The sequence below is a fragment of the Leopardus geoffroyi genome, chromosome E3 (assembly GCF_018350155.1).
Source record: "Leopardus geoffroyi isolate Oge1 chromosome E3, O.geoffroyi_Oge1_pat1.0, whole genome shotgun sequence".
In the NCBI taxonomy this organism is placed as follows: Eukaryota; Metazoa; Chordata; class Mammalia; order Carnivora; family Felidae; genus Leopardus; species Leopardus geoffroyi.
The window spans coordinates 9,588,635-9,602,620 of NC_059340.1; the positions used below are offsets into that span (position 1 = coordinate 9,588,635).

General features: G+C 54.7%; 1 protein-coding gene across 2 annotated transcripts in view; it reads left to right on the forward strand.

The window, feature by feature from the left end:
- HIP1 (huntingtin interacting protein 1) overlaps window positions 1-13,986 on the forward strand; it is a 151,382-nt gene that overhangs the window by 57,470 nt on the left and 79,926 nt on the right. Inside the window, exon 1 of one of the 2 annotated variants that reach the window (XM_045461388.1) lies at window positions 10,912-11,044. The exons of the other annotated variant lie outside the window; for it this stretch is intronic. Within the exon in view, the coding sequence (XP_045317344.1) occupies window positions 11,027-11,044 (18 nt within the window). The 5' untranslated portion in view covers window positions 10,912-11,026. Of the gene's footprint in view, window positions 1-10,911; window positions 11,045-13,986 lie in introns of those variants that run through there. 2 annotated transcript variants of the gene reach the window in all.

Here is a 13,986-nt window from a genome sequence, read left to right on the forward strand (position 1 = left end):
GTTGGAACTAGAAGGGAGCAGCCAGTAAGGGTTACGTTCACATAAAGGGGGTGTCAAGGGCAGAAGGAGCAGCCAGGGAGGCAGGGGGTGTTGGGGAAGGGGCAGGTGAAAGGTGGCCCATGCAAAGAAAGGTGACAGCTGACAAAGAGAGGCAGATTCCAGAGGGGTCTGGATCTGATTTGGTGAGCAACCAGAGAAAGAGACCATTATAGATGCAGATATGTTGCTATATTGATATCACTCTATGTGTGTATGTATATATATTGAGAGCGAGGGAGGGAGAGAAAGGAGGTATTTATTTAGAAGGAATTGGCTCATGCTGCCACCTGCAAGCTGGAGACCCCAGGAAAGGCAGTGGTGTAATTCGGTCTGAGTCTGAAGGCCCGAGAAGCAGGGAGCCCGTGACGGAAATCCCAGTCCAAGGGTAGGAGACCAATGTCCCAGCTCAACCATCAGGCAGAAAAAAAGAACAGAATTCTCCCTTTCTCCACCTTTTTGTTCTCTTTGGGCCCTCGACATTGGACAAGGACCACACCGTGGAGGGCCTTCTTCTTTATTTACTCCATCCATCAAATGCTAATCTTGTCCACAGATGCCCCTAGAAGTCGGTTAGTCAAATCTCTGGGCTCCCTGTGGCCCAGTGAAGGTGAGACACGGATAAGCCGTCACACCAGGATAGGCAATTCCAGAGTCGGTCCTAGTGCTGAGCACCTGCTGGGAGCCACCCTGTGGGCTTCTTTTTACATCGGTCCCTAAGCCCCCCAACAGTGGTTAGTGCCCTGTCTGCAGGAGGAGAAACTAAGTCACGGCATCCACATCTAAACAGAGGCAAAACTCTTGGACAGAACCCTTCCTCGGCAGGCATCGGGCTGCCAATACAAGTTTGCCTCTTTCCCACCTGAGGCCTTCGGTGATTTTCATCTCCATGCTGTGTCCTACCCCAGTGTAATTCTATTTTTGATGATCCTTATTACCAACAGTGATAATTAACACATGTGCGGCTCTTTCATAGAAATGATAGCTGTTAGGTAACATGAGATATACTGGGGAATCTTCTCTATGACGTGCATTGACTCGCCTCATTTTGTAGAAGGGGGAACTGAGGCAAAGAGAGGTTGTGTGACCTACACAAGACCACACCTGACCGGGGTTCCGAGCCCAGGGTCTCATTTCACTTTCCCAGTGACCTGCCCCAGGCTGAATAGCAAGAAAAAGATGGAGGTGGGGACTTGAACTTGGGGGTTTTGACTGAAAAGCTTCTCCTCTGTAGCCTCTGCACTCTGCCTTCCAAATTCTGGGGTATTTTTGCTGTGTGTATGGGAGGGGTGTCCTTGAAGACCCTCCCACTCTCCCTCCTCCTGTGAGCCCAGCTCTTACAGGTGCCCCCAGCCTCACCTCCTGTGTAAGGAGCTGCCTCTTGCTAAATAGTTTTTGTACAGAGCCCATGTCCTGGCTTTTACAAAGAAATGTGTGTGATGAATAAGCATCTAAAAATAACTCAGGATCAATTTTTTGGGGGGTGTATGTGGAGGGCTGTGTTTTCCTTTCTCTTCCCTCCTCTCCCTCCCTCTGCCCCCAAGGCCCATAAATTGCTGCTGGTTGACAGCTGAGCCAGGCTGGCTTCCTGTAAGGCTGTAATAACATGGAATTAGCCTGGCTGCCACCCCCCTCCAGCATGGAAATGCCAGTGCTTGGTCACTACAGACATCTCTGGGTTGCTACTTCCCGCCCTGGTCTACACCCCGGGGATAGGTCTTTGCTTATTCGATGACTGGGCAGAGACAGGTTCCTGGACTTGTCCTCCTGGGAAGGGGCAACTGAGAGAGGCTGACAGCTTCTGGGCTGGGCCACTTGAGGGTGCCCAAAATTGCCGCCTCTAGGGAGGAGCTGGGCAGGCAGGGGCAGAGCTCTCTGGGAGCCCCGGGCCCCCTGAGTAGAGGTTTCCAGGCCGTCTGCTGACTCAGGGACTTGGCTGAGTGGCTCCCCTCTGTCTCAGTGCCTTCAGTGGGCCCCCTCACCCCCGCTGGCCACCCACAGACTGCCTGGAGAGGCTTTAGAAATCTAGCAGATCTTTGCTGCCCAGAACCCACCAGCTAAACACGGCATCCTAAGACCAGGCCGCTTTTCTTCCCCAGGAGAGTCTGTCTCGAAGAATGGGTATCGATGTCAGTGCCAGGGCAGGGCTGGGGGGAGATGTGCCAGGGCTTTTGCACGCTGCTCGGCTCTGCCTGGAATCCCTCTTTCCTCCTGTGATGTGAAACGTGCAGAGAGGGCCCACGGACACCCGTGTCTAACAGGGGCCGGGGCGTGGCAGCGCAAAGAGGGAAAAGAAATCCGCAAAGCGTTCTCGCATATGCTGAGCCTTTGGCCAAGGAGTGGAAAATTCCAGGTGGAGCTCGGAAATCCCCAGTGTAGACTGGTAAGGGAAGTGCGGCACTTCCTTGTCTCCTGTCCCCTGTGGCTTGAGCCAGGACAGGCCGGGGTGGGGGGGGGGGGAAGGGTGCTGCTGAGCTGAGCACCGGCTACTGTTGTGTACTTGTTCCCAGTCTTGACTGCACCCCAGCATCTCCTGAGGGGAGCTTTAAAATGCTGATGCCCAGGCTGTCCCCACGCCAGTGACATCAGCATCCCTGGGGCAGGGGCCAGGCCTCTCGGGTGGTTGAGATGTGGATGTGTCTCCGGGCTGGAGGGCCGGAGCTGGCTTTTCGTCCACACTCTGCCTTGCTTCTTCTGATCTCTCGAATTCAGAGGTGGGCACGGTGGGCCCGGCCGAGCTTCCTACAAAACAGGGGCTTGGTGAGTACTGTGAAGGGCTGCTGTGCTGTGGATGAGGATAGAGAATGATTTAGGCCACATTTCAATGGCCAGAAGCATTCAGAAAGTGCTTTTCATGATGGCATTAAGAAATGGCCCTTATAGGGGCGCCTGGGTGGCTCAGTCGGTTGAGTGTCTGACTTCGGCTCAGGTCATGATCTCACAGTTCATGGGTTCCAGCCCCTTGTGGGACTCTGTGTGGAGCCTGCTTGGGATTCTCTCTCTCCTTCTTTCTGCCCCCAACCCCGCTCATGCACACATGCAGTCTCTCTCTCTCCTCTCTCTCTCTCTCTCTCTCTCTCTCTCCCTCTCAAAATAAATAAAGTTTAAAAAATAAAATTAAGTAAAAAATTAAAATTAAGACAGAACTTCCCCTTGGCCCATCCTCTTTAAGCCCCACTGCCTTCCCCTGGGCTTGCCCTGAGCTGGGTTCTTGACCTTGAGACCCAGCAAGCCTCCCAAATGGCCCTGCTGGCTCCCTTGACTCACACACAGGTGACTCCCAAATCTGTGTGTCTGGACCCTTGCGGCCCACACTGCAGTATGTCCATTGCCAACCACACGGCCAACCAGCAGCATAGACTTAAGGTACTGACAACCAGGGGTGTCGCCTGCCTCCCTGGAAAACAGGGCCCTTGTCCTGGTTCCTCCTGGTTCTTCTTAATGGCACCCCTTCCTCCCAGTGCCCAGGGTCAGATCTTCCTCTGCCCCTCCTGCGTCCCTACAGCAGGTCTGTCTCCTGTTCCCTTCCGGAAACCACGGCCGAAATCCTGGCTCCTGTCTTCCCGGCTCCCCGCCGCAGCCCCTGACCACCTGGCCCCACTCCGGATGGGCATCGGAGAATCTGCACGGACTGCAGCAGCCATCCCCCTGCCCAGCCTCTGCCACTTGACTCTCCTGCACCCACACCAGGTGCCCCGGCTGGCCTCAGCCTGAGCTCCACAAGCAAGGAGGCGCTCAGTCCTGCTTTACTTCCTGAGTCCGTCCTTGGCTCTAACTACTTGGCGGCCGTCTGCCTTTCTGTTGCCCACATGTGAGCCTGGGTTCTAGCTGGGACTCCCTCTCCCTCCCCGTGTATCTGCCTGGGGACACGGCTCTGTTTCACATGGATCTAGAACACAGTTGGCTTGTTGCCCTGCCACCCCTGGTCACCCTGCCGCGTGCAGTCACCCTGCCGCCCTGTCCCCCTGCGCACGCTGTGCCTGATTGTCCCCAGCCTCCAGTCTCCCTTCAGGGCTTCGTCCCCACACTGCTCTCCTGGGACCCCACTGGAGCACAGTGGCCCATGGAAGTACGTGGGGCAGTCCCTGTCCACCGGGCAGCGGGGGCCCGGTAGCAGCCTGGCATTGCCTGGCCCATCTCGTTCACCTGAATTCCTGAGCCCTCTGGGCACCCTGCTGGTTTGATCCCTTTGAAACTGCTGTCTGCCCATTCCTTCGCCCTTTACGTGTATCCCTTCCTCCGGAGAGAAACACATTTCTGGGATGGCTCAGGTGCTGCAGTGGCCAAAGCTCTAAAGGGAGCCACTGGTAGGCAGGACTGGAAGCAGAATTCTAGATTTTGAGGTCCGTGGATGATAAAACTGGAACTAAGCCACACGGGTTCATGCACACTCGGTGTCAGAGTGGGAGAGGTGCCCCAGGCCTCTGGTTCTTTCTTCTAGGAGAACCCCGGCCCTTTCCCTGCCCAGGAGGGTACATTTCCAGGCACCTTCTGTAGTAGGCTGCACTCCCAGGCTCCTGAGTGTGTCTCTGGGTCCCCGGAGGGGGCCTGATGATTGCAGAGCACTTGACCTCCCCTAGCACTAAGTGGCAATTCAGGCCTCATCTCATTACTCATTTATGCTGCAGGTCCCCTGGGGTAGCTCTGACATCCCCGGCTGCTACCCAGAGAGCGCCCTGGGGGAGACATGTCCCAGCTGATGGAGAGGCTCCTGTAGCCTTACTCCTGGATGGCTGATGGACTGTCCATGAACAGCGATCCGCGTTTTTGCCACGGCGAGTTTGCCCTGGGAAGGTGGGCCATGGACGTGGAAGGTGGGGGGAGTGGAGAGTCTGCGCTAGAAGAGCTGTGGAGTCACATCTGTGTGACCTTGGGTGTCACCGACGTCTCCGTAGCTCACCGTCTGTGTTGGGGGCAGGGAACAGACAGGACAACACAGGCAGAGCATCTTGTCCGGTGCCTGGCAGGTGCGTTCCTTGCTCCTTCCAGCACTGTGACGGGCAGAGTACTGCACAGACGCTTATTAAGTTTAGCGCAGGCTCAACAACACGCATCGCAATCATACTTCAGCAACTAAGTCTTTGTTTATTTAAAGTTTTTTTTTTTATTTTGAGAGAGAGAGAGAGAGACACAGAGTGGTGGGGGGCAGAGAGAGAGAGAGAGAGAGAGAGAGAGAGAGAGAGAGAGAGAATCCCAAGCAGGCTCCACACTGTCAGCACGGAGCCTGATGTGGGGCTCGAACTCACGAACCATGAGAACATGACCGAGCAGAAACCAAGTGTCAGATGCTTAACTCACTGAGCCACCCAGTGCCCCCTAAGTCTTCACTGAGTGGCTGCTCAGAGCCCTTGCAAGGATTTGGTGGTACTGTGCCTACTCCAAGCTCCTAATGGGGATTTTGGAGATTGCCAGCCCTGCTTGGGCCGCCTTGTGAACGTCAACACACAGGTGGCTGGTCTAGATGAGAAGGAGAGCTGGTGGCCTGTCAACAGCGGTTCCTGCAGACCCAGCACTTACTTGGCTGTGACGTGAGCCCAGGACTCTGATGAGTTAAGCCGCTAATATGACCTGGTTCTTTGAGACCACAAAGGATGAGGCTTCTGGGGGCAGTAGTCAGAAAGCAGAGATCCAGAGCTCCGTGGAAACATCCATCTGGGTGGGAAACCTACGTGCCACCAACTGCCCCTGCCAGCCTGGGGCTTCCCCAGGAGAATTGCTCAGCTACACATTTTACTGTTACCATGTCACCAGTATCTGGATACTGCTGAGGGGTTCCTGGAAAACGCATTTTACACACTGAACGCAAATAGCTAGGATTCTGTGTACGCTAAGAGGTACATGCTCCAGGAGGTCAAGATAGAGACAGACTTACCAGTGGTTCCACCTGAAGGGTTTTGGCAAGAAAATGTTGAAATGGAAGCTGGAGCCTGTTTGTAACCTTCAGCAGCACCATGGGAGGTGGGGATTTGAGTCTCTGCATAGCCGTTCGTTCTCCTTCCAGCACTTCCTTAACCCTGGTGACCCCACCTGCATTCTCTCCTTGTCTTTGACTCGCCTCATCCCCCTGTGTGGCCCTGGGATTTTCCTGGCCATGCCCTCAAATCCCGTTCATTGCTCACAGCTCCCTGCCTAAGTTGCAATCATGTTCTGTCCACCTGGTGTCTTACAGTCGATATTTATTTTAACTTTGGTTTCAGAATTTGGGACATCTGGGACAATGCCAGGTGTCTCTAACATATAGGCCTGTTCTGTGTGTTCATGACCAAAACCTACGTGAGTCATTTCTTTTTTTTTTTTTTAAGTGTATTTATTTATTTTGAGAGAGATGGAGCATGAGCGGAGGAGAGGCAGAGGGAGAATCCCAAGCAGGCTCTACACTGCCAGCGCAGAGCCCAACACGGGGCCCGAACCCACAAACCATGAGATCATATGACAAACCGTGAGGCAAAATCAAGAGTCGGATGCTTAACCGACTGAGCCTCCCAGGTGCCCTGGAGCCTACACTTCCTTCTTTAATACTCACTGTTATTATGCAAGTAATAATATTTCAGTTCATCCTCCTTATAAAATACTAAAACACTGAGGCAAAGCTAAGAACCTTTGGACCTCCCCTCCCCCCATCTCAGTGCCTTCGTCAGGTATCAGTGGCACACCCTTTCTTCTGAAACACCTCGCCTGCAGAATAGGTGTTGTCGTAATACCTGCTCTATCTGCCTTACCTGATGGTTTAAGGGTCCAACGAGAGAAGGGACAGAAGGGCATTTCGTGAACCTCACAGCCCTCTGCGTATGCTTGTTGTTAGTGGTAGCACAGTGACATACGTTATCTAAGGCCCTTTTTTAAGGGAAGATTGTTTGGTCGAAACTTCATTACTGGGAATTAAGGGACTCTCGCACTTCTAACGTACTCCCTAAGGTCCAGCCCAGAGCCTGGCAGCCCAGACCATCTGTGTGGGACGGATTTGTAGGGCTAGGCTGCAGAACCGCAGTTCTCCAGCAGGTGTCACCCTCCACCAGGACTCATGGGCCTCCTGGGTCCATTCCATACTTTTTCGTTGTCAAAGGTGAAACAAGGATGTGGGTATGGAATTCTGGCGGCGGAGCAGGATGTAAGGCCAGTAAGGCCCAGCCTGTGCCTGAAGGAGCCCACAGGTGAGTAGGGAGAGCCCAGGGCACGGACCATCCCATCCCAGGGTGATCCAGGCTGTACACACACAGGGGCTGTCTGTTGTGGGAACCTACTCCAGTGACCAGCTATGTGTGGATGGGTCTGGGATGGCTTCACAGAGGTGACATCTGAGATGGGTCCTGAAGGATGAGAAAGAATCTTCCAAGTGGAAGAAGTAGGAAGGGCATTCCAGGAGCATCCTGAGCACATGTGAGCGGTTTGATGGGCCAGGACCTCCTTGATGGGGGGGAGGGGGGAGGGGGGCTGGGGGAATACAGTAGAATGGAGATGGGGCCAGATCAGTAGGGACCTTGAGCGTCAAATGAACTATGGAAAGGTTTGGGGATTTTTGTTTTCCCATTTGGGGTGGGCCAGTGAGGAGCTGCAGTTACATGTGTGGAGATGAATCTGATGGGAAGAGACTGGAGGCAGGGAGGCCAGTTCGGAGGCTGTTGTTCAAAGTCTCAGCCAGCGGAGGAGCAGTCCGTATTGGAAGAGAAGACATCGACTGGAAGCTATTTGCAAGAAAGAACTGCATGGATGTGGAATCTTGATTACATGGGGTGGGAGTAGGCTGTTGTTAGTGGACGAATAAGGCTGACTTCGAAGTTTCTACCTCCAGCAACGAAGCAGAGGTGGAACCGTTAGATGAGACAGAAAACACAGAAGAAGCAGGCTGTGAAAAGATGGGGGGAAACAAGACTATATCTTTAGACTCCTTGAGTGTGAGATGCCTGGGAGTCTGAGCCCCTCCCTGGAAATGCCCAGTAGGCCACTGGATGCAGTAGCCTGGAGCTGGTGGAAAAAGGACAGAGTAGCAGCCGAGGGCCTCGGCATTCTTACATCCGAACCCCCTGTTTCTCTTCCTGTCCAATTTACTAAAAAAGAGGCTCCCCCAGCCCAAGCCGGTGGCCCATAGCCTCGTGGGCTTCCTCATGGCACAACCACTGCAGATTGGGGGGGGGGGGAGTCCCCAGGTAGGCCCCTGCTTCTCCCCCTCTTCTCCAAGTCTGAACCCATCTGCCCAAGAGCAGTGGTAGGAAGAAGGGCAGGCACCCAAAGGTGTTCATGTGCTGAGTGGGCCTGGCAGGGTGATGGGTTAGTGACAGCAGAGAAGCTCAGCCTCTTTAAAGACGCTGTTTGCGTGTGTGTGAGTGTGTGTGTGTGTGCATGTGCATTTATGCATATACATGCTTGCATGTGGGGACTTGCTTATTTGCCACCCCTCCCACCCCCCACCCCCACCGCCAGGCCTGCTCCTGGCCAGCCTCCTCTGCTGTCACGTGAGCAGCTCCCCAGCGAGGAAGTCTATAGGGAGGGAGGGCAGCCCGGAGGCAGCCATGGTATCAGTCCCCACTGACCCTCGGGCAGCCTATTGGTTTCCCGTGTTTGCTGGAACAAAGGATCAGAAACTTGGTGGCTAAAACAACAGAAACTTATTTTCTCCCAGCCCTGGAAGCCAGAAGTCTAATACCAGTGTTTTTTGGCCAAAATCAAGGTGTTGACAGGGGCCATACTCCTTCTAGAGACTCTAGGAGGAGACCTGTGCCTTGCCTGTTCAAGCTTCTGGAGGCCACCAGCATTTCTTAGCTTGTGGCCGCATCATCCTGACCTCTGCTATGCTACCTTGCCTTTTCTGTGCGTCAGATCTCCCTGTTAGAAGGGACACATGTGATTGCTCTAGGATCTACCCAGATAATTCCAGGACTATCGCCCCATCTCAGAATCCTAGACTTAATCATATGTGATATCTTTGCCACAGATGGTAGTATTTATAGGTTCCAGGGATTAGGACCTTTTCTCTTTGGGGGCCACCATTCAGCCCACTACAGGCAAAGCTTGGGAAAGTTCTTTCATTTGACCCTTACTGCCTGTGTGCAAAGTAGGCGTCACTATCCCCAGTTTCATGAGAAAATGGGCTTTGCCAGCTAGGATGCCAGGAACTATTAGGAGACTTTGATCTGTTGAGTTCATAGTATTTTTTTTAAACATATGAAAGCTTTTTTTTTTTTTTTTTTTTTTTTTTTAAGAAAGAAGATGTTGGCACATTTCATCAGGCCGCAAATTAACCCCAAACTCACCTGCAGCCCAAACTCAGGGTTCGACAGAGAGACCCTGGCCCAGAGAACCGTTACCTGAAGCTGAGGGCCCCTTAACTGAGCTCCAAAGCCAGGAAATGAAAATACTCACCACAGTGAAAGCCCCATCCGTTCCTCTCCTTCTATTTTTACATCTTTTATATCATGCTGTTCTCACATCCCCCTAAGGAGGCAGGCTAAGAAACAGTCCCTATTTCATAGATTGAGAACTCAGATTTAAAGGGGAGGGGGCCCTCCTAGTCAGGCCAGCAGGCCCTGGGGCCAGGATGGGGCACTTACTGGTGCTGCCTTCCTGGCCCCTTGGTATGGGGCCAGAGGGTCAAGGTTGTGCATGGGTCCTGCCACCTGTTCATTGGAAAGGGTTTAGAAGCTGGGGCTCAGGGTAGCCTGGGAAGCTCTTTTTGGCTTGGGCTGCACTGTCCTAATTGGGGGTTCTCCTGCCCCCATTCCTTGCCAGATGCCTGACCTGGAGGAAAATCACTCCCCTGCTGCGAGTCTGTTTCCTCACCTGGGTAAAGCAGGGTTGGTGTAAGTGGACTCCAGTCCCTGCTGACTCGGTTTGTGCCCCAAACCTCTCCGCTCCTCGGAGGATTCGAAGCAGCTTGTGTTGAAACCATAGGCTTTTCCTGGAGACTGTGGCCCAAAAGAGCATTTGCCATGGGCCCTTTGCTGCCACCAGCTGTGTCTCCTGCAGAGAGGAGTGTCTGCCTCCCGTTTCGCGAAGGGCAGGCTAGGCATTAAGGAGTGGAAGGTTCCGCGATTCTGGCTTGAGAGAAGGCTCTGCGCTCAGGGCAGACAGCATTGAGAAGCCAGTTTCCCTCACCCCCGGAAGGGCTGGCTCGGGCTCCCTTGAGCCGGGCCGCAGAACCTTCCGGGGATACCTGTTCCACTTCCTTCCATTCGCCCGTCTGTTTGCAGACCCCAGACTCATCTGGGCGTCCCCTCCGGATTAGCCGCAGGAGGCAAACTGGCTCTGAATTCCGCCTTTGTGCGGGGAAGCCAAGTGGGGAGGGGCCGAGCGGACCCCCTGCCCCCACTGGAATGTCGGCTCGCTGCGCCCCCATCTCGCTCCTTTTCAGCGGCCTCCCCCGCTCACTTCCTGAGTCCCACCGATCCCACCACCAAAACGCGCACCCGCGCGCGCGCGCGCACATACACACACCCAAACACGCTCACACTCAAACACACTTCCTGGCGGGCCTGGCTGTCTCGCTCCCCGCTCGGCGATCCCCGCAGCCAGGGCTCCGGGAGAAGCGACCTTTTGTTATTCAAATCACACCCTCGCCGCGCGCCCGGGCCGCAGGCTCCGGCCCCGGGGATCCGTCCTTTGCCCGCACCGCCGTCCCCCCCCCCCCGCACCCCGATCCTCGCGCGCCCCCGCGCCCCCCACCGCGGCGCCACCAGCTGATCGAGGGACTCCCCGGCCCCCAGGGGGCTCGGCCGTGCAGTCTGCCCGCCGAGCCGCGCCTCCCCCGCCCCCGGTGCGCGCTGCGGCTCCGCGCTCGGCCCCCCTCCCCCTCCCCCTCCCCGCCTCCCCTCCCCCTTCCCTTCCTTTCTCCGGTCCAGCCTCGGTCCTGCCGCCGCCGCCGCCGCCTTCCCCGGTCCGCGGGGGCCCTGCCGGCCGCCCTCCCCGCAGCATGGCACCATCCGGGCGGAATTAGCCGGGAGCAGCATTTGGGGGAAGCGGGATCTCAAGGGGTGGGGGGTGCCCTGCAGCCTCGGTCATGGATGTGAGCAAGATGGTAAGTGAAGAGCAGGAGCTCTGCCCTGGAGCCTCCCCGGTCCCCGTCCCCGAACCCCCCTCCCTTCCTCTCTCCCTTCCAGTCGGCTTGATCCATTGAAAGTTTCTGGATTGTTGATCTTGCTTGTCGGCCCCAACTCCAGGAGTGCTGGAGGAGGGATCCCGGCCAGGATTGTGGGGGCGGCTGGCCAACAGGGATGGGGGCTCCCGGTTTCCCGCCGTGCTGCCACCAGGGCTGCCCGGGAGAGCTCACTAGATCCCCAGCAGAAGGCTGTTGAGTTCTCCTCCCGAACTGGGAAACCAGCCTGGTACTGGGAGGGCCAGGCTGCAGGAGGGGAGCTTGTCCTATCCTCTCTAGAGCCCCCTGCTTGCACACCTATTTGAGATTTATGGGAAGATTTTTGGACTGTGCCAGGGGGCTGGGTGGGGGCACAGGTGGCTGGCCTGGAAGGGCAGTGAGGAGGAGCTAGGGCTTAAACCATCTTAGAAAGTGAGGGGTAGGAATGGAATCCTTGGCATAGATGGGAGATGTTTTGATTTACCACTTGTAGACCCCAGCGGCTTTGGCCTGAGGACCAGCAAACACCTTTGCCTCTTAAGCATCTGGCCCTGGAGCGGCTGATTCCTCCCCCAGGCAGCCCTATGCCCCCCCCCCCCCCCCAGGAGCACAGTAGGAGCTGAGTACATTGTGGTTCATTGACTGATTGGGGAACAGCCCTCAGGGGGTAACAGGATGTGATTTGGGGCACTTGGGGCAGGTTTTCCCAGAGGTCCCAGATGGCTCCCACTCTGAATGGAGATTTAAGGGTGTCCTTGAGACCGCCAACACTCTGACCCTGGCTTTAGAACAGAGTGCCTCCCACCCCCTGGCTCCCCCAGTCTGATAATATGAGAGCTTGTGTGTCAGGCTGGAGAGGTACCCAGTGATGGTCTGCTGGGATGGGGTGTGTCTTTGTGTCTGGGGAGAAAGAGGTCTGGGTCTGCCTATTCCTTAGGGAAGAGAAGATACTGGAATTCCAGTTCATCTTGTACAGAATTAGGCTAGTTTCCCCCAGAGAGTGCATTTTGAAGTTACCATCTCTATGGAGAAAGCAGGTGAGCTCCTGGGCCTGCCAGCCTTTGGCATTCCGTCTTGGGATGGAAAGCAGAGGATAGGTGATAGTTGTCTCTTCCACCGCTGGAAACCAGTCTCATACTGAGCAGTACCCTGGACCTGGGGGCTGGATGCGGGGTCTCGCTGGCTCCCAGGTTCATACGAGGACACATACCCATCCGTGGTTGGGCGGGGCCAAAAGGCTGGACCACCATTCCCCGTGCGTGTACTATGAAAGCTTACTTTCTTTGGGCAACTATCAGAATGACCCTTCCGAAAACATCCTGTATGCAGCTGTGAGTGCGGGGAGGCGGAAAATTGAGTAGCAGCCACGCTCTTTTCTAGAGATCTCTCAGCAAGACCAGAGTCACCTGTCCTGCACGTGGACCTGAGGCTCTAGGCCAACGTCCACCAAACCACATCACTCCCAAGCTTCCTTCTGGCCCTGAGCTAAGCTTCCTTCCAAAGCCTGGACTGTGAGGACCAGCTTACAGAATTCAAAGACCTGCATCTTTAGAGATTTGGGTCCCTTCTAACACTACCACCTCTCTTCATCTGTCTGCTCGTGGACTCAACAGCGTTTATTTAAAACCTGTGATTCCTATAGCGAGTGCTGTGTGAGGTACACAGAAATGTCACCTGTGGCCTCCCTCCCTGCTCCTCCAGGGCATCTGGATGGAGGTCTCTAGAGAGAGGCAGGGCCAACGAAACACCTACCTATCAAGGCTCCCAACCAGAAGGCCACAGCTCTAAGGGGTCTGCAGAGGAATCGGGGGTGGGGGTGGGGACAGAGTTCAGATGGAAAACAAGGCCCTAGGCTGGCTGTCAAGGCTGGGTGGAGTTGGCTGGGCTGAGAGCAGTGAGGGGCATTGCCTGTTGGGAGAGTCACAGGAAGAGGAATGGCCAAGACCATCGGGTGAGACTGGGGACGTTTTGGTTCGGGCACATTTAGATCAGGAAATGTTGAGATTGTTGGTTGGAGCCAGATCACAATGGCCTTGAATGCCAGCCAAGGTGTTCCGACCTTGGCCTGTAGGCACCGGGTAGAGAATGGGGGGCACAGGAGAGGCACATGTATTACCTCTCTCTTCTTCTAGCTTGGGGTCCGAACAAAAGTGATATTAGGTTCTCATTAATCATTGAGCAGTCAAAAGCCCAGTCCAGAAACAATGGTCCCCTGCTCTTTGTAAAGAGCACAGACCCAGGACTGTGCCGCAAGAAGAACCTGACCCACCCCAGGGAATTGGCACCTGCTTCCCATTCCTGCCAAAGGCCAAAGTCGCTTTCCTGTTCTGACCATTTAAAGTCCTCTATCTGGTTTGAAGTCCTCACTCTGGGGGGCCATTGGCTCCAGGGTTGACCTCAAACCCAGCATTTAAGCCACGTCCTTAGCAGAGCCTGACATCAGCCTAGAAGGTTTCTCTTGCTTCCCACCGAATGAGAATAAGCAGATTGTAATCCACCTGATTCCCTACATGCTATTGAGCAAGTTTTTGTAATCTCTTAGTCCCATCTGTAAAATGAGAAGAATGATATCTGCCTTGAGCATCCTAGCAAAGGTTGGAAGTAATTCTTTCAAGGCACAGGACCTGGTATAGTTAGTTAGTCCCCCTTCCATGGTGGCTATTATGATAATGATGGTTTCCAGAGTCTCATCTAAGATGACTCTGATCTCCACCCCCTCCTTTCTTTCTTTCTTTCTTTCTTTTTTTTTTTTTTTTTTTTTTTTTTGTTGATTTATTTAAGTATTCTCTACACCCAACATGGGGCTCAAACTCAGGACCCCAAGATCAAGAGTCACATGCTCCCCCAGCTGAGCTGGCCAGGTGTGCCCCCCCCACCCCGACTTT